Genomic DNA, 26166 nt, shown 5'->3' on the forward strand with positions numbered 1-26166 from the left:
GAGAGAAAGAGAGAGAGAAAGAGAAAGAGAGATAGAGAGAGATAGAGAGAGGGAGGGAGGGAGGGAGAAAGCTAATCCCGACAGTTGCGGAGTTGACACGAATTCGCACGAAAAATGCACCACTTTGTGCTCCAGAGATAGAAGTCTTGAATTCAGTGCCAACCATAACAATTGCGAAATCGCCTATCACCGGTGCATTGAAGCGCTGCTCGTGCTACCCAGCCGGTGTCTTGTCTGCTTTTACCACAACTGTGTAATCATCTGACTGCATCTGGCCTAGGGTTGCGTTGAATAGACGTTGCCGCTACGCGCGGATAAAGAAGGCGGTTTACTTTATCCTATTCCGTATACTGAGCAATTGTTTTATCATGAATGTCCTGGTCTACAACGCTATTATATCACTCGTCTTTTTGTTGTCGCATCACAGGTTAAAACAGAAAATTTTAAAATAAAAAAAGTTTAAAAAACTGTAACTTGACTATGGAAAAAAACACTAAAAGGTAAACAATGTAGGTGCTTTTTGATATCATCGTCTTATTGACTAAAACAAGTCATTTGATATGTTAGATATTCCTATTTATTTAGTTCTATTAAATTCCTCTGTCACTTTCAGATTAATAACATTATAATTCAATTTAAATGCCATAGTCATGCATTGTCTTACATCCTACTTAATTAGCTTAAGAGATGACTTTTAGTATAAAAATTGACCATCTTTTCACCCATTTATCATTCAAATTTAGAAAAATGGTAAATGTAAAAAAATGCTATTAAATCATATGACATGTTATTCTTGCTCAGTTTCTTAACAGAATCTCTATTTGCTTGGATATGTTATTTATTACTATAAAAACTAACATACCTCAATACTGTACTGTACTGTACTGTACTGCTGCTCTACATGTGTGTGTGTGTGTGTGTGTGTGTGTGTGTGTGTGTGTATATATATATATATTAATATGTATATACATATCTATATGAATATAATTTAATTGCTTTTTTTGTTTTATTGTGTGTATGTGATATAGGCTTCAATGGTATACACACAATTTTATTGGGTTATTCAGAGGTTTCCTTGTAAATAATAAACACAGTGTATTGAACTGTTATGTTTTATCGCATAATTGTCGTACATTTTAATACCAAAATCAAGTTTAAAAAGTAAGGGAGTGATTTTTATGAAAAAAAAATAATTTTTTGGGTAAAATTATTCATAAAAACAAAACCCATTCATGGAAAGTACTTTTATTTAAAAATTAGAGTAGACAAAAGCACGCCAAACAATTTAAATTAATAAGTCATGCAACAAAAACCTTTCTTCAACTTTAAATAGATAAAAAATAATCTGTGGCCCAAATAAATGCGAGCCTGAACTAAAGCATAAATATCGTCGTAGTACACACCACGAAAGAGTGCGGACCATCAAATGTAGTTAACTTGGCACTCGACTTAGAACGCGCGTTGCATGCCATCGGTGAGATATCGATATTCGACTACGTGTGCGCGCTATATACAGGAAGCAACATAACCAAACATGAATGATGCCAACTAGCGTTGGCTACATTTTTATAAGCGGTACACCGCGGTGACGCAGACGAACAGATAAAGGTCATAACGTTTAAAAACATCTTTTAAAATAAAATTTACAAATCAGACAACTTCGTATTTCCATTAATTAAATAAGTAATGGTCATTTCCGAGTATTAGATTTCTACTTTAAAAAACATTGTTTTATATGGAGAAAATACCTCCACAAAGCACTCGGAATCTAATAGCGGGACCAAAAACATCATGCAATGTCTACACGAGAGGTTTTTTTATCCAAATTTTGCCGCCCTAAAATATTTGTGCGACGATTATACGATATATACGGGGTATATGTTGTTCACTCATTCAAATTCAATGAAAGCTTGAGTGCTTGGATGTGCCTGGATTCCACACAACACGCTGTAGAGCAGTGCACACACCAGGCAGACAATCCTACCTGCAGCGTGGGTATCGTCCGACGCCAGCTGCGGCGTCGCTCCAGCCGCAAGCTGCTCCGGTGGGACTCGTCCACGATGCCAGAGGTGGACAGGGCATCCTCGAGCAAGTCCGGCTTGTCTTCCTTGGAGTCCTTGGAGTCCTCGCACTTGGCCACGCCGTCACGCTCCTGAGCATCCAGCTCGCTCTCCTCCGCCGCGGGCGGCTCCTTCGAGGGGCTGTCCCCTTCTGCGGCCGCCTCCCCGCACGGTGACGTGGAAGCCTGTGCTTCTTCCTCAGTCTTGGACCTGGACGGCATTCATCGGTACAACGAGCTTTAGATACTCCGTTTTCATGCTGTGTCAACACTGAGGTCATTAACAGGTGTCTACAAATATGTGGTGAACCAATTGCAAAGATTTTTCAGGACCTTTAAATAAAACTTTCTTGCAATTTTTTTTATATCACAGGGTAATTTTTATATATAATACGCAAAATTAAACATAATACAAAATACATCTACTATTCGCAGGGCAGGGGAGATTTTTATGCTAGTTAGCTAAACTTTTTGAAGTTTTAGGCACGTTATGAAAAAATTATGAGTGAATTTTTCAGATGCACGTGCAAAGTGCAATGTTATTTGCACATAAAAAAGGGCTACATACAGATAAAAATTATATATATATATATATGCTTTTAAAACTTATACTTTAGTGATTGATATTAAATACTGGTCCATATCATTTATAATATTTACTTATTGTGAATATTAGTGATATAAATTGTGTTTATAAACTTTTTCAAGTGTATTTTTAAGTGTATTTTACTTATATAAATGAAGTTATTTTCCCTATGTATAATTATGTCAGATTGCTTGTATCATGCCAAGTAAGCATAACTTCTAACATGCGTACATAAGTACAGGCACTCATTTTGTCAGATACAATGGACAGTCTCCAACTATTTATATTTGATGTGTGATTATAAACTGAACCAAAGACTAATTGCAAGTTAGCAAATGGCAGCTGGATTCCCTCGCCAGAAATCGAACCCGAATCGCCTTGGTGGGAGGTGAATGAACTGACCAGTTAAGGGGCCTGCCTCCTGACCAAAGGTGTATTTGTGTTCGTGAGGCGGGATTATACGTGTGATGCTCGCTGGAGCTTCTAGAATGGTGCCACCTCCAAGCACAAGGCTGTGGACTGGCGCGCAGTCTTCTCGTCAAGCACAGGGAATCTGTGAGTTTTAAGTGGCGACCATAACATTATATGGCCAGGAAATGAAGATAAAGATGTAACACAAATCCCTCGAGTGTTTTCAAGAATATGTACAGGATGTTTCATGCCTAAATATTATTCTGAAAACACGTGTTTTAGCCATTTTCACTCTTCTAAAAATAGTTAAAAAAAAAAAAAAAGGAAATACAGAAACATATTCTTAAATGCTTTTAATAAACAGACACCACTCCGATATCTTGAGCAGTTTTCAAATCACATGTTTTTTTTTGTTTTCTGAAGCACTGCAGACCTAATGTGTGCCCAGGTAGACAGGGCCCTTAACCATGCTCACTTGGAAAATGCTATCAATATAATCAAAGTGAAATTTGTTTGGCCAGAACAGCAAAATACTAGGACAATACAAAAAGTATTTCCCTGGAGAAAGAAGGGAGTAATGTTCCAACACTGTTCACCTAATACATATCATGACTTGAGCAGTAAGCTCTAAATACACACAGTATAAATGTCAGTTACTATTTATCGGTTATCGGTTTCCAAATACTCTCAGCCAGTGAGGGGACAGGCAGCAGTAACAAAATGCATCATCATCCAGCAACCATCAAACCATATCACAAAATAATTTGTAATACCCCAAGTGTCTAAAGAATAATTAAATAATAAGGTAAAAAGATTTGGAAACTTTGATCACTGAGGCCCTCAATATATAACTATAAAGTCAACAACAGAGGCGACACTAGGAGCAAACAAAGAAAATTTAGAGACTCCCTACGAATACTTGGGAGTAAAAGGATCGTTATTATATATTAAATAAATAAAAACAACTGTTACGTCTATAGACTTCCTTATTTTATTAATCATTGTTCTTTCTTTTTTATAGATTGACTTTTCCTTAGTTACATCGGTTTTTTATTGATAAGTGATCTTATTTAAATCCCTCACAATTACACTAACTATATTATATATTTTTTTGAACTTATTGCCTATCGGGCCGGCCCTGAATGTTTAACAAAAATAACAATACTTAAAAACATGAATGAAATCAACATTGGTAACTTTAAAGGTTGTACATATAGTCCTTCCAAAACATAATATAAATTTCTTCTCCTCGAACTGCTTTTTACTGTCCGCTGTCTTAACTGGGTTACACTATTTTTGAGTTTGTGAATAAAAAGATAGAATTATGCGGGTATCACCCGGGGCTGTAGGTAGACGGTGAGCGAGGTAGTAGGCCTAAAGATGGTGGATTCTGCTCAGGAACCGACTCCAGAGGTTCTGGCAGAGGATTTTGGCTGCCCCAAACTTGGAACCCTGTCTGAAACAGAAGTCCAAATTCCAAAGAATTAGACCTGTTTCCAGACAGTATGCTTAAATGGGGCAAAAGGCCAATAGAAGGAAAATTAAAGGGGGGGATGACGTCAAGACTTACCAAAACAGGGTGTTGGTCCTGGCGCTCAGGAGAGGGCGTCTCGTCTCCGAAAACTCGAACCACGATTCGCGGTAGCCACGGAAGTCATCATGATTAATTTTAAAAAAATATAAAAAAATACTAAATTTCTCTAGGTACTTTCAACTAAACTACTGACTGGTTAATAATAATTTTAGATAGGGACTCCATCCCTCTAGTCTGAGCAGACTACATAATATACGGTGCGATGTCGATGATTCGCCAAAGATCGCAATTACCAACGGTACCAGTCAGTCAGGAGGCGCGCACCGAAGTAAGTTCAGAGCGGGATATCACCAGGATATCATAAGCGCGGGGTCTCTAGAGAATGGGAGGGGGGTAGGCTCTGAGCCGAAAATGACCGAGTCCACCCGAAGGTGTCCGGCATAAAAAAATTAGATCTTACTGGAGTGACTGCGCGACTGAGGCGCTATCTTTTGGTGGCGAGAGGAAGTACTAATAAATCGACTTGTGACAGACGAGAGTGTCAAGCTAGGGGGTAATGGAGTAACCAGTGGTGCCACCTAGCGGCCTGAGACATAAGGAGGGGAGAGAGGTTGTCGTTACCTCCGCGCGAGCGCTGGTGTCGGCGCTGCCGACGCCCACAAGTGGCTTTAGTGACCACAGCCGTCACTAGATGTCGTTAAGGTGCAGAATCGTAACTGCGGCTGTCAAGCCTGAGATGGCCTTGACTTCGGTTAACGTACCCGAGCGGTCGTCGCTCCTGGCTTCTCTTCTGAGAAGAAAGGGTGGGTGAGCAGGAGGGGGATGGCTTCAAAAAACGCATGGTCTGTGGGACGCAAGGCCCACTGGATCCTCCTGTCGTGTCTTGCTGCTAGTGAACCTTATACCGATTCGTGACAGAGTTAGCAGGGCTCAGCACTGCTTCACAAGCTGCTCTAGGCAAAAGGTAGTCACGCGAAGAAATAAAGTAACCGGCCCCGACGTGCCTGGAGGCGGGAGAAATATTAGCCAGAATGCTAGCCTAGCATGAGGCTGGGAAAGAAAATCAGCTCGCCTCTGAGAACAGAGGCTGAGGGCCTGGCCGTAAAGAAAATAAGATGAGAGAAAAAAAAATATTTCCAAAAATATTTAAGATTACAAAATTTTTAAATAAAACGTGCCTAAATCCCTAATACACGGCACAAATTTTATGCTTTTGCATAACTACTACTAACTACTAACGCTTTAACTATTATAATGAAATGGCAAACAAAGTAGCACAATTTTTTTAAAAAATGCAATCAGACTTTTAAAAAGTTTTAAGTTTATTCAAATGTGTTCAAGTCCTACACACCCAACTTTATGGCAGTATTATGCATTGAAATCTATTCACAGTGTAATAACTGTACAGTTAAAATGATGTTTCATATCACAACCAACATAAATAACGGTGGATTCATTTTGATTACTTGGTTTGTATTTATTTTAAATAAATACTTAACTAATAAATTTTCAACAAAAATATTAACTACTAGGCCTATGTATGGTTTTAAACAGTAATTTAAAAATATGAATTCCTTGAGCTATGTTCACACATTCTGTTATTTGTTTCATTTTATGGTCATTACTATTAAGGGATTTTCCTTTGAATTTATTCCGATATCTATCTACATTCATTTCATGGTCGCAAATTATATCAAATATTAACATTATTATTTAAATGACAAAGTAAATATATAACTATGAGACAAAAATGATTATAAACATGTAAACATGTCTCAATGTTTACAATATTTAATAAAAATATTTTAGCTATAAAAAGTCACATAAGTGATCATAATTATGTAAACTTGAGGATATTTTACGGCTAGTAGATAATATTTAGCAAAAACTTAAGTAATGACAGGATTTGTATCAAAACATAAAATGTATGAGAGCTATCATGGTAAATTTAAGGAAATATCATTCACAAATAATAGTAATGACCTGTAAAAGTAGAAGTTATTTCAACAAAAAATTATGTGTTCTTTTTCTCAAAAATAGTTTTCTTTTTTCAGACTTTGCATGGCAAATGTGTTTTTAAATGTTAATCAAAACCATATTTTATTGTGAAATGTATATGACAAATTATTACCAGAAGATAGTTTGCATCAATACTAATGAGTATGGATGCAATTCATAAAATATATTTAACTGCTTTGTACAGTTTTAATATTTTTAGGTTATGATTTAAATTCCACAAATCCTAATCTTGTTATCAAAACAATAACTATAAAACTATGATTGTAGAAAGGTTTAAAAATTAATTTAATATATTATTTCTCAACAAATATTATTAATCAACATTATACTCTGTATATTATATATTAAAGTTTCATTAGAAAATTGGCTTAGCTTATTTTAGCTTATATGGCCAACAAAAAGTCTTGGCAAACTGATTCCTGCACCCTTAATGTGAAGGCAGTAAGAAGATAAAATCAAAATAACCATAGTGTCGACAAAAATAATATTATGCTTATAAATAATGTAAATTAACTGATTACCAAAAATTAACACTGATTAAAATTCCTTGAAAATTAGTCAAAAACATGATAAATAGATGCTTTCTATCTAAAATGCCAAAACTAGCATTTTGCATTTGAAAATACCAAAATTAGCATTATAGCAATTACTATTTTTTTTCAGGTACCTACTACTATGGTGTGTGAGACAAACTTAAAACACCCTTTTTTATGTTTTAAGTTTCTATATTAGTTATTTTATCAAAAATAAAATTTGGACCTAGGGAAAAAAACCCTGTGCAAATAATTCTAAACCAAAATTGGAAAATGTAATTATTTAAAAATGTTTTTGATGACTACAATCTCTTGTGCAAGTTGAACATCCTTGGGTGTACTTTATAATAGATTTTCTTCTTGAGTGTGCTTATTTTCAAATCTGTTTATTAAAACAACAACATAGGTCTCAGAATGTTGCTGTCTAATTATTTATTCCTTATAGGCTACAGATCATTTTGTATCTCCCTAGTTTTTACAGCCTCAGTGAATGTAACATAGTATCAATACAAATGCCAACATGGTACAATAAATGAACTAGGTACCAATTTTAAATGCAATTTTAAAAAAGTATTTGCAATGACAACACATAGCATAAAATCGTAGGAAGGGAGCATTGATATTACAACAATCCAACATAGATTTTTCATTTCTTAGCTATATTACTTGCTAACTCCTGACACTTTCATAGCCGACATGAATCTATACTAATATTATAAAGCTGAAGAGTTTGTTTGTTTGTTTGTACGCGCTAATCTCACGAACCACTGGTCCGATTTGAAAAATTCTTCCAGTGTTGGATAGTACATTTATCGAGGAAGGCTATAGGCTATATTATATTATCAATAACATTAGGGATCCTTACTAAAAGTCCAATAAGGTAACCCAAGGTGTAAAAAAATGACCCGAAAAAATCCTTACACGGCGTGCGCTGCGAAACCTATTGATTATAGAACAAAACAATGTACTACCACTTTGCAGAACATATAATTGTCTTCACAAAATATTGCGTAACCATGTCTAACTATTGTAGTTATCTCACAATTAGTGTTTTCTTTAATTTTTTAAATAATTAAAATGCAGTCGCTTCAAAAACTCTTTATTGTGTACCTTGGTATTAATCCTTATCAAAATAAATACTGCATATTCAAGACGAATTCAATACCTTTCTAGAACGTTTTAAATTATTCAATTCGGACGTTTCATTCAAAAGATATTGCGATATTTAAAATGTAAGTATTAGTGTTGTAGCCAAATAAGTATTAAGTATTGCACGCGCGTGTATGGTGTTGTGGGCGGTAATGAGGGGCGAGGGGTTGGTAGCCTCTGCGATATATATATAATGAGTTTTAATTTTCTGACAGGCAGAATTGTTCACATGGTGTTGATTTGTTTTTTGATAAGTAATGTGTGCCAGATAAGTGATGATAATGGGTCAGGAAGATAATACATATGGGACAAAGAGGAGTCGTGGAATTGGCTGGAGTAAGAGTGTAAAACCCTGCTTTAGATCTCAATTTTGGTTTTTAGTTAGTTTGATTGAAAAATTTGTGGTGTTGATTCATTGGTAGGGACAAAATTATATGGTGAATTGCGATATAACCGAAATAACACCAAAAAACAAGTTAATACACCAAGTGGACCGTTCAACCGATCGCCACGGGTAAACAGAAAATCATGGCATAGACATACGAACAGTATATTGCGTGTCATTTTGCCTATGCCCACCACACTGTCATATGGCGGTATCCATTTGGCTTTAACTCGCGGACAATATATCACCCTGTGTTCAGCCCGGGCAACGCTGGAGATTGCAGCTAGTGTACTAATAAAATGTTCTGTTTCTTTCTAAATGTAGATTAAGGACAAATTTTTAACTAATGCAACAAACATATATTTTTATTTACTCAGTAATTGCTTGAATATTGGCTGGTGAATGCACATGCTATAGAAACTTTCAAGACAATGTTCATTTGAAATACAGAACTACAGTGTAAGATGTTATGTTGGCAACAAGTGGACAAACCTCCGTTTGGCCATGTTCAATTATGAGACCAGTGGACATTTAAATAAGTGTGTGCACATGCACATGCGCAAAAATATCATGATAATTAAAACAATTATAACATTAGTGATTTTAAAAATATGAGATGCTTGAAATACAGAAAATGCTTACTTATCAATGCCATTCTGCTCAATAGCTGAAACCTTCTTCTCTATACTGAGCAACACAGATGTGCCACTGCCAAGCAAGATTTCTTCTTCCAATTCATCAGTAGCTTTCTCATTGGTGGACAACTTCGCTTTGTGGTTATCAGACGATTGTTCGACTCGCCTGGTGATGAGATGAGGGACTGTCCTAAGAGAAGTGGAAGAACTGGCACCAGTCAAACTGGAGCATTCGGAAGATGTCCCTGGAGCATCTCGAGATGGTTCAGGTGCAACACACACTGCTAGAGTCGCGGCTGATGGTTTGGTTGGTAGAAGGCGCTCGCCAGCAAGCAATGTCACAGGTGATGCTATGCTTGGAGCAGGCGATGCTACGCTTGGAGCAGGCATACTGGTCGGACAGGATGGCATTAGCATCACGTTAACAGGTGTAGGAACTACAGTAGTTGGTGCAACTGCCGTACTCTCGGATGCTGATCCCGTCAGAGACAACGTTGATGTGGAGGACTCACCGTTCACTTCAACAGCAACGCCATCACTCGCACGTTTCTCCACTTCAGAACATGCAGAAGTCCCAGGCCTGCCCCCGCTACACGCTATTGTGACTCTGCTTGCACTTTCATCTTGCTTAGCACTAACTACAACTTTTTTCTTATAAACTCTCAAATTGCTCTGATTTGCAAAATTTGTCTTAATGCATTCTTCCTCGTCAGACATCTTTTTTTTCTTCAGCTTGGTGGTGCCGATGTCAGGAAAATTAGATTTTCTGGTCCGAGCTCTCATGGCCCTGGCTGTAGTTTCTTGGGTGCTCTGGCTCGAAGAACTGTCTTTGGATGGTCTGGCATCCTCCTTCACCAACCTGGCGTCCCGAGACAGCTTGGCGAATGGCATGGTGGCCAGACAAGAGGCAAGCCCCAGACGCTCACTAGTCCTTTCCCTGCTTCCTCCTCACGCGCCTGAAGTACCACACACAGAAGCCAACCGAGTACAGGAGCTTCAGTCTGAACGCAAGGGAGCTGGTCACTTTCATCACCACGCCCCTTGTTGCTCTGAAGAGCTCAACCCCTGCAACAAATAAAAATATATTTTTTGTTATGTATTGAGACAGTTGGGTTTAAGTAAAGTATTTAGGTAGATGACGTTGGTAGTTAGGGTATGTATATTTGGCAACGTGGTGAATGACTTGTGTTGTTGTGTGCGTCCGGGCTGCACGGAAAATGGATATGGTGTAACGGTCACCACGATAAATGGAAATGACAATCTTGAGCGTGGTTATGAGTAGAACTAACAATTTTCACATTTTATTGTTGACTGCAAGATAACTAGAGATGGATACATATAACACAACAAAGTGCAAGGATATCTGAGACATAATCATTCATGGCCTTTGGTGAGGCACACTCTCAGCATTTGCCTGGAGTGATTTCCAGAAACTTTGAAAAAACTGGAATAAGGATAGATGGACCGGGATCCATCATCCATCAAAATAGTACTAATCTAATGTGCCACATTGCACTGTGGAAAAGAAATTGTAAATTATAAATATTTACCACAGCAAGCACCTTCATTAACAGCATAGGTGTGAGGTGAGTGAGAAGAAAATAGTTTATTATATTATCCATTTGTGAACTACACTGATTAAATGGAGTCAGTAGACATGCCAACCTCACAAATGTTTCAAGTTTCAGTGGATTAAAGTATTATACACCCATATAATTAGTTAATCCAATCACTTAATTGCTCATATAACATATTGTAATACACTTATTCTCACAAGAGACTAGAACCATTAAACTAGATTATATAGGTAGTTAAGTTTGGAGAATGCATATTATTACTCTGTGACCAGTACAAGCTAGCAACACTACAATGTAAAATTTCGCTAGTCTGATAAGACTGGTATTGATTTATAATCAAACATTTTATTTTGTAAATGGTTACTGATGGAAGGTTTTTATTAGTTTTCAATAGTTGGCAAACCTGTTTTTAATATATATATTTTTTTAATATTTGTTTGACTCCTTTTGGCTGTCACCATTTTCAGTTTAAATACTCAAAATTAGTTTACTTTAATATTTTTTTCAGCTGGTTTTGATAAAAAATTCTTAACAATTAAAATATAATTTAAATTCTGAGTTTATAGTAGAAATAATTTATGTATGTGTTTTTGCAACGGTCTGTTCGACTGGTAAGTTGGCTGGATGTGCTACGTGCGTTGGTTCATGTGGCCGTTGCAGCGGAGCACAAGTGACGACTGGCATTCGACGTCACGACCCAGCAGACGGCAGGCCATGGTTGCAGCGAAGCACAGAGAACAGCGAGCTCGGCATTGGATGACAGAGCAGTATGCACAGGCAGGAGCTTGTGCTGCGAGCGAGCATTAAGGTGTTTGATTTGGACCTGACTTGCAATGTCAGTGTAATCTACCTTTCATGTGGTCGAGAGGGCCTACTGTAGTAAGAATTTCAGCGATGTTTTCTGAAGTAAGTGACATTCCCCCAATTTCTAAAAAGTAGGCTCCTTCTGAAACATTATGTTATTTAAAACTTGACATTTTTACCATTGGAGCTAGTGCACAATAAATTGTACCTAAGGCACACTGTTAAGATTTGGCCCCATAGAACAAACTTTGGTAAATTTGGACCGCGCTGAAGTGCTGATACCATGGTTTAAGGTATTTATTTTGAGATGAACAAACCTAAGCATGTTTAATGTTGCCAAATTTTGTTGCACTATCTGTTGATGTGTTTTACCAAGGCAACATTTAACTCAATGCTTATATCATTGTAAGTATACACTATGTTTCACATCCCATATAACAGGAACACATAAAACAGATTTTGATGGGATAGAAATTTTTTTCTTCAAAAAAGCGTTTAAATTAAGTTTTTCTTCAATTGACAATAATCACGGGAAAAATTAGGAGAACATGATAGATTTTGCATAGCTAAGTTACAGAAATGGAAGATATTTAAATTTCATTGACAATTAATCTCACTCTTTTATTCCATGACACAAATTATCTTTGCTTTTGTTCCCACTGAATTGTTTCTCACAATAATGCAGTTAAGGGCTTAACAACTTGTAGACATCAAGTCATTAGATATAGTGAGGGGTGATGAGATGAGAATGGAGCATTAATAGAATGAATGTGTGGGGGAAATGAGAGTACCTCAAATATTCAACAGGCTCGAGGCAGCATTCGCCATTTTTATAATTTGAGAAAAATCTTGAGTTTGATTCCAACAGCAATTGAACTCTGATTGTTTCGGTGGGAGGCGAGATATCACGATGATGGACAATTTACTGAACACCTGTAGATAAAAATGTTTTTTAATTAGACATAGCCTAATGGCTTTTTTTTTCAAGTGATACAATATATAGTAATAGTTATTATAGCTTACTTGTAGGACTAAAATACTTTTTTCATTACAGCACATGAATTTTTTTTAAATGCTGAGAAATATATAATTTTCTCTTTTACCATTAAAAACAGAAGATAACTTCTGCTAACAAATACATTATTGTGCACAATTACATAGTTTACACATTAAATTTACCTTCCAAAATCCAACTAGGTACCTACTCTAATACACTATTTATTAAAAAATACTATTAAATGATTTTTTTTGTCAGTGTCCTACTAAATATCTGATATAGGTACCTAGTCTACTTGGGGCCTACCATCACATTTGGGAAAATGACTAGAGAGCTTTTGAATTCCAGTGTGCTAAACACAAAAACCACGTGTACAACATTAAAATTAAAATTATAAATTATAGGTACACTAAAGTTAACATCCCACAAATATGTAATTTATGCAAATACTGAATCTTTGTGCTACAAACATTTAAAACCTGAATGGCTGAACCACTCCCTTTTTACTGTTTGTTTCTGTTACTGTAGTGAAAGGTAAATAGTCTCAGAGATACCTACTTTTATCTCTCATGTTTATCATTACCTATCTTTAGCATCAGCAAAAACCATCCCACATATTAACATAAATGCACAAGGCATTTGCCAGTAATAAAATATTTAGATTTTAATTGTAATGTTGAGTGCACACCTAATTATTGTGTAGATAATATGTAGACCTGTATAAGCCTACATTCATGCATGACTCATCATTGGCCTAGGCCTAAGCTAACTATATCACTCCAATAATTTTTATTAATCGGTTTCAGCTATATATTTCTAATTTTGATAAAAAGAGCTGATTAAAAATGTTTAAATTACTAGTAGTCTAAATTGTATTACAAAAATATAACTAACCCTTGCAAGTTGGTCCAAAATTATGTATGTACGAGAATATTCACAGTAATAACACTTACAATCACATAACTTTTAAGAACACTTCTTTACTCTTGACGATTAACGATGTATATCACTTGACAATAAAGATTAAAACCTTTATGAAATGGCGGGACATGTAAATTTCTTTCAACGCCATATACATATCATCATCTAAACATTACGTACACGCACAACCCCTCCCCCTCACATTCACGACGTACGCCTGCACGAACCGCTGCAAGGCGGTCAGGGAACCAACTCCCCACTTCCCCCCAACAAGGGTCCTTAACAAAACAAAAATCGGTCGACGCACCGCCCAGTTCTTAGAAAAAAACACCAATGTATCGAAGTAACAAAATACGTTTAAGGAATATTATTAAATCTTTTGTTTTTGTTAAAAAAAAAACCTGAAATTAGATACAATAAAAAGTGACGGTCGGGTTATCATAAATAACATAAACCAAAATAGTAAAAACTATATAAACACAGTGCACTGTGTAATAATATAATGCAGGAATAGCATGCATTTAGTGATTCAATAAAACTTTTGTGTGAAAATTTAAGAAAGATAAAACATAACATGTTTGTACCAGAGATCTGGTTTGAACAAAAATACTAGTTGTTGAAATGGTTTACGTTGGCACACCTGCTAAATGCACAGCGTCTCGCTACTTCATTTTGTGTATGTTTTGTGACGATTATGATTGTGACCAAATATTGTAATATTACAATATTTGTTGTGACACGGTACAAGGGTTAAGATGATTTCTGTATCGTAGTATTCGGCTGTAAGTTGGGTTAATGGAATCCTGTGATCGGAATTATCTTTGCTGCGGAATCAGAAACACGTGCATTGCGCACTTTGCTTCTCACGCTGTCTCTTTCCCAGAATTATTTTAGAAATAACATCTGAAAAGTCGATTAGGTACTGTCAGAACCGTGTTACGAAAAACAGTCATGGATGTCCCCTTTGGCTGTAAATCTTGCCTATCAAATTTACAAAAAACGCAAAACTAGGCTAAAAATAGTTAAAAATCCACAATATTTCTAATCTAAAAGATATAAAAAGCAATAAAGGATTGCCATTTTTTATTTTAAAAAACAGCATTGACCATAGAGTGGATATTACAAAGAGGAAGCATAAATCCATTTTTTCCATGCATTTATTAACGAGAGTGTTGAAGCCAAAAGCGATAAGAAGAAATCTGTTGGGTTATAATAAAAAGTTCAGTATTTTTTTCCCTTAAGAAAGAATGGGTGTATTCTATGATTGCTATATTGAAAATAGAAAATGGCATGTTTTGTGACTGCGAACGTATCTTTGTATTCCATAGCTTTAGCTTGTAATTTCAATTCGTACATGAGTAGAATTACAAATATTAAGCTTTAATATATAATAACTATTCGAAGCTATCTTTATGATAACATATAAGTTATAATGTAAATGTTTCAAGCTTATTGGTGTAAAATAAACAACTAAACAGTAAAAATTAGAAAAAAATAAATCATTCTAATGTTTATTATAACCTTTCTTTCCCCAGACAATATAGCATGATACGTCCTTAAAGCTTTAATATTATATTTAATGTTTTAAAAAGCTAGTAAAATGTGATAAGCAATAATAGCATGATGCAGTCAGGCGCGGATCCAAGGGGGTGGGGGTGGCGATAGGGGCGATCGCCACCCCCCCCCCCCCCCCACCCTCTTCAGGCAGGTAATCAAAATCAATGTAGCCAAATACATAAAGACCCGCGCAATGTCTTACATGAAACTGAAATTTTGATAGCTGTGTGCCACATTGACACAGAGTAACTTCACTCTGCGCATGTTTCCTTCATCCTTCATCTTTTCAGCTCTCCTGAGCTCAAGGGAAAAGTGTGACTTGGAATGTTGGAAGGGGGTGGCGGGTGACAAGCTGGGCTGTCCCGTTACTGGAGTGGAGTGAGGAGAGTTGCAGTGCAACCACAATCAACCCCCCCTCCACAACTATACGCCGCGCCAAAAGACGACTGCCTTGCCTTCTCGGCATTAACCTACTGTATAGTCAGTGACAGGACAGTGTTCAGTGAAAGTAGCATCATGTTCAACGAAACTACTGATGCTTCACGAGTCCCAGTTAACACTTGTTTAGATGTATGTACGCAAAGATTCAGTGCACGAAGATTTTTTACAATTTTTAAATGTTCGACAATTTGTGAACAGTGAGGACAAGGACCATGATGAAGTATATGAACCAACTGTAAGTGGCAAATAAATTGGGCAAGTAGTACTTTCTGCTCTAAAGCATCACTGTCTTAACCTAAGCCATTGTGTTAGCATATCCACACATTGGGTGCAGTGTCATGATGTCAGAAATTCGTGGTGCTGTGGCTGAAGTCAGGCGAGAAGTTGTGAATGCTGTTCACTGTCCATGTCACAATCACGCTCTTAATTTGGCCATATCAAAATCTTCCAGCGTCCAAGCAGTTCAAAATACTATTGCAACAATGAAAACGATAATCTCGTTCTTCAATGCATCATCAAAATGCTCAGCTTTACTCAAGAAAGTTTTATGTCACCAACTCTCTGGACAGTGTGAAACTCGTTGGATCGAAAGACACGATGGCGTTGTGCAGTTCCGAACATATTTTCTGAAAGTAGCTCAGGCTTTAGAGTGTGTCGCATCTTGGAAAGATGCTGAAAGTGCTGCAAAAGCAGACTTTTTTGACTGCACTTTGTGAGAGTGAATTTACTGTCACAGTCATCTGCTATCTGATATGCTGGGAGACACTCTTCCTTTAAGTAGACTATATCAGAAGACTTCAATAGACCTTAAGGTTGCCCAAGATATTCTGGCAGATACTCTTTCTGTTCTAAATACAAAACGTACACAGTGGGAAGAGCTATTTCTTCAACTTTTGAACGAAGCTGATGGTCTTGCTCAGGAGCTTGGTGAAGATATAACTATACCTCGACTTGTGAAAAGGCAAAAACACAGACAAAATTACCCATCAACGAACCCTGTTGAATATTTCCGAAGAAATGTATTCATTCCCATTCTGGAGCACATTGTCGAAGATTTAAAACATCGGTTTTCGGAAGAAACACAACAGCTTCACAGCCTGTCAGCTTTGTTACCAACTTCCTCTTCTAGTCAAGTAAATGTCAAAAAAAATTTCTACAAAGTATGGCTCTCTCCTTGGAGTGAATGGGCTAGAATATGTGGAAAGACAACTTAATGCCGAGGTTCGATCAAGGAAGGCGAAATGGACTCGTGAGAAAGAAATTAACAATTCAATACCCTGCACAGCTCTCGATGTTCTCGCTTCGTGTTACGAGGAGCTGTATCCAGGCATCTACATTCTCCTGAAAATCTTAGTCACCTTACCCGTAAGTGTCGCTTCGGCAGAGAGAACATTTTCGACATTGAGTAGACTTAAGACGTGGTTGAGATCTACCACAAAGGAAGGCAGACAGACCGGACTTGCATTATTGCATACCCATTATGGCTGCGAGATTGATAAAGAAAAACTGTTGTTTTGCAACTTCTAGTTATGCACAATCATTATATGTACAAGACCTTTTTATTTTAGTTATTACTACAAATGTTATGCCCATTCTTTAATTATTGTATTTTATTTATTATTTTCTGTTAACTTTATCATTTACCAAAACTAATTTTCTGTGGAAAATTTTACCGACTATACCAAAAGTTTATTTGACATTTTAAGCACAAAATTGCTATAAAAAAAACACCATTTTGCATGCGAAAATCTATAATTTTTCCGTGGGGTGGACCCCCGGACTCTCCCATTTTAAATACTTTTGAAACATACATTCGCCCCCCTGAAATCAAACGCTGGATCCGCCCTTGGATGCAGTCCCCGCTGCCTGATTCCTGAATTAATGAATTTAGAATGTGGAATTTTAACTCGAGGGCGGGGTTCTTTCCCTCGTGGCTGCAGGGAGGGACGCGTCGAAAAAGGACCCCCCGGGCTGTTTAGGCCACCCAAGACGCCATTATGATTAAGAGAAAACACTTGAGTACAACTGAATTTATTAAAACATCACATGGTACCTTGCGCCGTCACGCAACTGGCCGCATCATCGTCTATCTTTGACGTCGTACCTCCGTGCCTTGGGGTTAAAGCCCGGATCACAGCTCTTTGGGAATGACGTCACTTTCGCTCCGTGCGCACGAGAGCAGTGCACCGGCGTCCTGGTTTCCACCTGGTTGCCACCTTCGAGGCTAGACGCGGCCGCTCCATAAACTCGCTGCTATTAACGCTTTTGTTTTATATTCTATAGTGTGTTATCATCTCTTTTATCGTTTTCTTTACCGTGTGCGTGTGTGTTGTTTTGTATCTGGCGTGTCCGCGGGCCAAAACACGTGGACTAACACAACTAGCCTGCACCACACATTTCTCCAGCGCGCGAGATGTCCCTCAGCAGCTACACGGGCCGGACGGTCCACCCCTGCCTCTCCGCAGGAGGCTGCTCTACGCGAGAGAGCTGGCGCCGGGCAATACAAGAAAATGGCCGAGAGACGTCCGCCACGTCTCCACGTATTCTACGGAGACGGGTACGCGACATCTTTTAATCTACGCTCACGGAGCCCTCGAATGGTGGCACTGATTAAAGTCTTGCGGAAAGCAGCGAAATACCCAACAAGGGGCTGCAGGCTCTCCTGAGACTAGCAATACGAAATATGGCGGCGCGTGACACGTTGGGAGGCTAATGTTAAGAACTCGCCGGATGGCAGAGCAGTTGAATACATAAGACTAAATAATTAACATGCCTATAAGTTAACCTAAAGAATTATGGAGTTGCAAAGTACACGTGGCGGATGCTTCCACACTTAACACGCTGACGCCGACCGCCAATGCTCATCTATGTCGCATAGACTGCTATGCCTCATCAACGTCTCACAAAGGCGTGTGCACCGAACGCGCTCGTGCGCGCACCGGAGTGTAGAAAGTGCAACGGGGCGAACGCAAGGTAACAAGTGCTATGTCGGTGGAAGGATCCAGCTGGGTGTGGCATATCCCTCCGCCGAACTACAACAAATGTAATGTATGTATTTTTTTCCACAGGATATTATTAGACACTATTTTCATTATTTAATATTTCATTTCTTTCAAAATTATGTTTCACTGTGCGCCTTGTCCCGAACCTGGCTGGTTCAGTTTCCCGCGAAAATCACACGTTTCCGCGGGAGGGCTGGCGGGCGAGGCGGGTCACGCGCGGTGAGAGCGGCAATATCCTTCCGAAGCTCATAGAGGCCGGCAGCCTCCGCGCAACACGGGGCCAGCAATTTTTACTTTCACTTATATGTAGTTTCAATAGTTCTAATTTTTCGCAAACCTTTTTCTGTCAGTTCCGTGGTCGGCCTCAACTTACCAAGTGGTATTTAACTTAAATTATTCAGTGCTCCAAGATGAGCGTTCGTCGTAATACGTAAGTACTGTGGGTGATCTACGAGATGTTACGTCGGCGCTTCACGCGATAACCTAGCCAACCGGCTAACTAGTTCAGCCCGCATGGGGCAGCCAGTAGGCAACACGTGCAATCAAACTTACTAACGCGTCAGTTTCTGGGACAAGTCTAAGAGTCAGGTAGAGTCGCCGGAGTTACGTGCCTACGTGTTTTTTTAGCCCAGTGTAAAACGTAATTTGGAATTGTGAAGTGTTTTTTATTAGTCAGTTTATAGTATGTCATGTTAGGGTTTGTTTTGTAACCACCACATCGTGTGCGAATGTATGACCTTACCGCGTAAGAAAACCGTGAGCCGCCACTGAATGAGTGGTCGCGCGTGTGACGATTCAATTCGGGACAACCGTTACGGCCAGGACGGGCAGCAATATGTATAGGGCTGTGCTGTAATAAATTATTCAGACATCAGTTGGTCTTTTCTTGATATTTTCAGGCGTCCCGAGTGGCCTAAACAGCTCGGGGGGTCCTACTGTGTCGAACCACTACCTCTAGCCACAAGACCGAACCTACCCTGAGATTTCGAACAATACTGAAATCACGTAACTTTTAATAGAGGTAGCGGGGATGGCGTCAACACCCTTGGCACAGGCAGACTATGCATGCGGCTGATGGCCGAAACTAGCACTAGAATTAACACCGTATGACTAAAGCTTGACATGGAAGCATTCTGAGGTGCGAAGTGAATCCCTTAAAGAAGAACAGTTCAGGTTGGATTGGAAACAGTTACCAGAGTTCCGAACCTCGCTGTGGCATAGCGGACACAAAATGCTTGGCGCAGACGCGGCGGTACCGAAGGCACAGAGAACTCACACACGACCGCCACGCATACCAGAAACTGAGTCGTTAATATATGTCGCTGAACGCATTTAGCTACTAAGCAGCCCTACATGGGCAAAGTCCAGACTCCCAGCGGATTTACTAAAGCGTGGAGCGTAGGCCCATCGGTGTGGTACCCTTAATAAAGTGAAATTACGTAACAAAAGAAAATGCTCATGTCTGAGCCACAGTCAATTATTTAAGAACAGCGCGAAACATCGCACTTTCGGTTTTGGCCGGCCGTGGAATGGATGAAAACTGATTAAGAAAATTTACCTATTGAACACTACATGTCTGTTTTGGCGCGAGAATGAATGCTCCATGCGTGCAGGGCTGCCGGCCCTGATGAGTGCTCGACTGCAACTCTCAGTTTCCTGGCGACCCAGCCATGGAGGGCTCGACCTCCTATTGGAGTCGGCCACATCTGTAAGCCTAATTCGAGTGTGCGACTTATTTACATTAAATTTATCCCGAGAAGATGTGGTTGAGGCCGACAGACATTTGCTTGGCTGCATTAACTAAAGCTCTGTCTCCTGGAGCCGGCCAGGTCCGGATAATGGCTGTCCTTAAGGCAGCCCTGTGGCCCGTGGCCTTAAGGGGCCCACCTCGTCAGGTGTGTATGTGTGTTAGTGAGGCGGGATGATAAGTGCGACGCTCGATGGTATTTCTAACGCGGTATCACCTCTAAGCGCAAGGCTCTGAATTGACGCGTAGTCTTCTCGTCGTCACAGGATAACTGTGAAATTTGAGCGGTGACCGCAACATTTTATGGCCGTTAAATGAAGATAAAGATGTAATGTAAGCCCCTTAAGTGCTTTTAATAATCTGTACTGGTTGTTTTACGCCTAAAAATTACTCTGAAAACATGTATTTTAGCCATTTTAACTCTTCTAGAAATACAGTTTAAAAACATGATCCAAAATTAAAAGTACTTTTCGGGCCTCAGCAAACTCTTAAATGCTTTTCGTAAACATACCCCACTCGGATATCTTGAGTAGTTTTGAAATCGCGTTGTTTTTCCTGAAGCTCTGCGCACCGTCTGTGTGACCAGGTAGGCGGGGCCCTTAAGGCAGAAATTTACGACGGCCGGGTTAATCTCTGCACCGTAAAAACCACCCCGGGGTCGCGTGGGGAGTTGACATTCAAGAAGGTTTGAGACATGACTATAATTACCAGCATGAAGAATCAGGGAATTGCAAGTTGAAGGCTCCTCACGGAACGAACACTTTCGCCCCGGGCCGCGAGCTGATCAGAACTGCTGGAGGGTGATGGCTCGCGGGAGGGGGGGGGGGGGGACAGTTCCGCCGCGCGCCAAGCCATGAGTCAAAAAGGAGATTACCGTTATTCGGTTTGATATTTGATGCCTTACTCACTAAGTGTACATGACCCTTGTGTGATTAATTATTCAGGTGATGATATCATTTCTAAACAATGACTAAAGTTTTAATTGCTAACATTGAAACTTTATTATTTGAAAAAATGAGTCAAAGGAAAGAATCGCAATTAAATGTTACAAACCACTGGTTCTGTTTATGTTTGTGGTTTGTTCTGGATGTTATTTCAGCACTTTACCTTACACTTAATTTAATCCCTTGGGCCATGATGAAACTTAAGGGCGTTCTTTAATTACTGTGCCCTGAGGGGACTTGCACTCGTGTGCTAATATGCACTTTTCGAGCTACGTGTTGATTAAATAGGATTGTTTTACGCGTGCGTTCTACGATTAATTGGCGATTGTTCGCGCTAGGTGGACTTCTGTGGCAAAATTGTAGCATTGGGAGTACTTGCGTCACAGCTCCGCGCTTGACCTGGGTTGGGTTTGCTAGGGATGCGTTCCACCAGTGGGAGCCAATACTGGCGGGCTGAGACCGGGCTCGGATGGCCTCCGGCGGTACGACGTCAAACTACCCTAGGTGTCACAGGCCCATCTCTGACAGAGTGGTGAAGATGTGGCAGACATCGCTCGGTCACTTTGCTGATGATGGTATAGTTGTTTGCCTAGTGCCAGCTCTGTAGAAAGAACAGCCTCTAACTCAGTGTCATGTATTGTTTGCCCTTAATTTTCATTTTGATTTCATACTTTTATTAGTATTGCTCCCTGATTGTGTTTTTTTAATGTTTTATTTAAACATAGAAGTTACAACAGGTAACAGGCAGTCTGTATTAAGACTAATGTTTTCCAACTAATTATATTATGTAAAATTAGTTAAAGCATTTTTAAGCCTTCAGCCATGCATTTTCCACTTGAGGAATTTATTCAAGAGAATTGTAATATGTTATGATTGTAAGTTTTATGAAAATATTTTTGTTGATTTTAATTGGATTGGCACAAGGTGGCACTGTTACCCATGACGACATACAGTAGAAAATTCTTAATTGAACTCATATTTTTTTCTTTAACTGAAACATTTCCAACTGTATCCAAGAAAATAATTAAAATTTACCATTAAATTAAAGCTTGCTATCGGTGCCAGTATGACAGGCACCAGATATAAACAGTTAAAAGTACCTGAAATATATATTTTAGCAAGAAGATGACTTGATATTTACATTTATTTTGCCATCGTCTGGGTTCTCGTGTTCGAGTTTCGGTGTAGTTCCTAGCGAGAAGGCTGGTGTTTTACAAAAAATCTTGTCCGGGAGGGCGCCTGGCTAACTCTGTGGCTAACCATGAGGTGGGTCGGTGTGTGCGAATGCCCCTGAGAGGCCCGCTATGAACGGCGTTGGTGGTCGTGGTGTGAGGGATCCCTGGTTATTGATACACTACTGGCCCTACACAGCATAGTACGCTGATCTTTAACTGGATTGGGGAAGTTCACAAAATATCATACACGAGTTTGGTTTGCCCTGTCATATACACGTCGCGCACGAGTGTGCGGAGTGGATGTTTAATTGAAATTTGCAGTTACACTTGCAGTTACAGTTACACTATTTTCCCTACACAAATTACACTAGGTTTACACTGGGCGCTCTGACGCACCATCACTAATATTAAGTCCGCACACCTGTCGTGGTTAAGGGGGGAAGTTCGATTGGAATCGGCCAATCCCGTAAATGGCGAACGGCGACGTCCGGGCCCGCCTGTGTGGACCGCGGCTCGCTATGAAATTCGTTAAAAGTCTTTAAGTCGCTGTGGCTTGTGCCTGTGCACTTCGGCGATTATCCAAACGTCTGTAATGGCGGGAGTCGGCCCGCGTCGTATGCTGCATTTCCCCGCGTAATGCGTGGTGTGGGGAGTTTAAGTTTAAGCGGCTGGGATAGGACCTACACCGTAAAAGGACCGGGCACACACGGGGAGTTAATTACAAAAACGTTTTGGAGACTGACTATAATTACCAGGAATGAAATCGGTGAAGACAATGGTTGAAGGCTCCCCGTGGGACGCACATCCGTCCCGGTCCGCGAGTCGCTCGGTACTGGCATCTGTCTCTGGCGCGAGGGGAGGGCTCAGTGTCCTCTCGCGCCAAAGTTTCCAAAGTTCCGTTATTCGGAAATTATTAAATTAATAAGAGAGTGAAAGTGGATCTAAATTCACACATTAAATAATAAGAATTAATCAAATACACAGATACGTTTTAGGAATTGGATTCAACAAGTTTACAATAATTACGTTTAAATAATGTGAGTAACACTGGAGACTGTTCGTCACTAACTTGTTGACTGCTCCAGTGGCGAATGATACACAAAAATTAGGGCGGTTATAATTAAGTCACACACTACGTTATTTAATTTAGGCTAAAGGCCGCAAGGGGAGCACTCACAAATGTATTAATAAAAATCCACACGTAAGTGACCCGGGCACTCCTACGTAGCACTTCCTTTGCACTGGGTTTTTAATTAAAAGTGATGTTATCATTAAATTACGTTTAATTTATAATGTACATGAATCGTGGTGTCTGGTTGATTAGGGCATGTTCTTTAATTCTACCTTTTGTTCCGGTGCTCGTCTGACTCGGGTGGGCCATGGCTAGGGGTGTGTTCCGTTAGCGGGGTCGAATACTGGCGGTTGCAGGTCGGACTTTAGAGTGGCCTTCGGTCGGACGACGTCAATTTAAAAAGGAAAAAGCTATCCTACTCTGGAAAAGCGTGTCTCTGGATTAGTAACCCTTACTTAGGCAGTGTATCAACGTCTTAATTTTAGTAAATAATCACATTTCTCACACATACTCACAGTTTATTTGCTGCTGAACATACAACGAGTGACTAAATAAATGTTGTCATCACCTGAATTTGCATGTAGTGTTGTTGAGAAAATCCAAAATTGTGACCATATGGATGCTGATGCTGGAACATGCACATACATTTCTGTAAAATATAGAGAATTCGTGCGATTTTCTAACCATCACTCTCCGGCGAAATTCAGCACTTATTTAACCTAATATACACAATAGGTAATTTAATAGTTAATTAATTGTTGTAGAAGTGCCATGTTGCAAAGGGATGCCTAAAGCTAAGCTCAGAACAGTGGTGTAGCGTGCCATCTCGGCGCCTGGGGCGGGAGACCCATTTTGCCGCCCCCATTCTATAGGTGCTTAGTTAAAATTAAATTTCACATGCAATGAGGTACCTTTTATTGAAGTTAAAATAGGATGAGCGGTTTTACAAGCGGATTCTACGGGCCTTATGAGCAGCGAAGTCAGAAATAACTTTGTCAAAATCAATATTAGCAGCCAATTCTTGTTCAATCGACAATATAGCCAAGTTTGATAGTCTAGCGGAGCTCATAGTAGATCTGCCAGACCTAGAAGAAAAAAGGCGTCGACCGTTAGAAAATGACTTAACTGAGAAGGGCTTGTAAAACCATAATTTGTAATTTGCTAAATTTTTGGTATATTTATTCACATGTTAAGGTGTGTCAATTTTTTGCTAGATTTCGCCTATGTTAATTGGTATTTACAGCGGTGATACGCCCGGTGCGTATCTATATTTGTATCTGTATTTGTATTAATATGTTCTTATATATTTTTAATGCCTTTTTGGTAATTATATTTAATTTTCGGAGCTCCGAAGTATATGATCAAATTATAATTTTTTGGCGGATTTGTTAAAGTATTTTTTTTAGTATTATTATATAGCTATTTTTTTATAAGTAGTAATAGGGTATGTATTTTATGATGGATGCGCCGATTTGTGATGAAACGATTTTATGATATATATATATATTTATTAAATGTTGTCATATAAATTTTGCGTCATTTTAACTTGCTGCCTCCTCTCACTGTTCGCAACCTTATTAGTATTTTTTAAGCCTGCTATTAGTTTGGGTTTTAATATTTTTTTGGGTTTACCTGCGCTCGCGGTACGGGGCAATATAGGAGTTTTACTGTGTCCCGGTTTGCGTAAGTTGTTTGGTTTGCCCTGGGTTAAGGTCAAACTTTACAGTACAATGCGTAGTACTAAATTCAATGAGTACGAAAGAGAGGCATCGACACGGGCCGACGCGTGAAACAAAAGATTTTGTATGAGTAATTAACTTAATAAGGAGTGCCGCTCAACTCGGCTCGCGCGCGGCGTGATGCGATGTTGCCATTCGTATGTAAACAAACAAACGTTATAAAGAGCTCTGTCAGTGATTTCGCAGTTTTTATTTTAAATAAATATTAAAAAATAGTTGGTGCGTAAAATTTTAGATAAAAATGGAACATTATAGTGTGTCTGACACATGTAATGAATGAATCATAGCTCAGATCTCAACCCGCTTCACCGGCGACCCGCCCCCGCGGGCTGCCGCCCGGGGCGGGCCGCCCCCTCCGCCCCACCCACGCTACGCCACTGGCTCAGAATTACCAAAATGTTTTGCAACCTTTTAAATTCCCACAATGCAATGACCCACGACACTCAATGAGTCAAACAAATCGTTTGAATGTCGCCAATGAGATTTTATCCAATTTGAACAGGTTGTCATATAGAATAGGGCCTGAAATAAATAAATGGTGTCAAATAGACATAAAAAACATTATAGAAATATAAATAAATTGACGTGTCCCGGCAACAGCGTCTCGTGCTGAAGAGGCTTGAAGTGGGGTGAAAATCCCCGAGATGTTGCGAGCTCTGGTGCAGTCGAACGGTGTGTCAGGCTGAGGTGGGCTGCTGGCGAGGGTCTAGAAGCAGTAAAGGGAGGGAAATGGCAAAAAGGGGGAGGTACAAAAAAGCAAGAAGGAGCCTAGAGCGTAATCCCCAAGTGGCCGCTCCAGGGAGAGGAGGGAGTCTAGAGCGTAATCCCCGAGGGGCCGCTCCAGTAGGAATGTCCTAGAGCGTAATCCTCAAGAGGCCG

The 26166-nt window shown here is 39.4% G+C and overlaps 1 protein-coding gene across 4 annotated transcripts in view; it reads right to left on the bottom strand.

Annotated features, from left to right (window-relative positions):
- Positions 1-14064, bottom strand: part of LOC134531859 (MYND-type zinc finger-containing chromatin reader Zmynd8-like) — an 89438-nt gene extending 75374 nt beyond the window's left edge. Inside the window, exons 1-4 of one of the 4 annotated variants that reach the window (XM_063367855.1) lie at positions 13643-14064; positions 12484-12625; positions 9319-10376; positions 1985-2270 (exon numbers count right to left, since the gene is read on the bottom strand). In XM_063367855.1, coding sequence (XP_063223925.1) covers positions 1985-2270; positions 9319-10202 — 1170 coding nt within the window. In that variant the 5' untranslated portion in view covers positions 10203-10376; positions 12484-12625; positions 13643-14064. Of the gene's footprint in view, positions 1-1984; positions 2271-9318; positions 10377-12483; positions 12626-13583 lie in introns of all 4 variants that reach the window. The other 3 variants (XM_063367858.1, XM_063367856.1, XM_063367857.1) reach the window with 3 other exon arrangements.
- Positions 14065-26166: the final 12102 nt, after the last annotated feature.

The sequence above is a fragment of the Bacillus rossius genome, chromosome 5, assembly GCF_032445375.1.
Source record: "Bacillus rossius redtenbacheri isolate Brsri chromosome 5, Brsri_v3, whole genome shotgun sequence".
NCBI lineage: Eukaryota > Metazoa > Arthropoda > Insecta > Phasmatodea > Bacillidae > Bacillus > Bacillus rossius.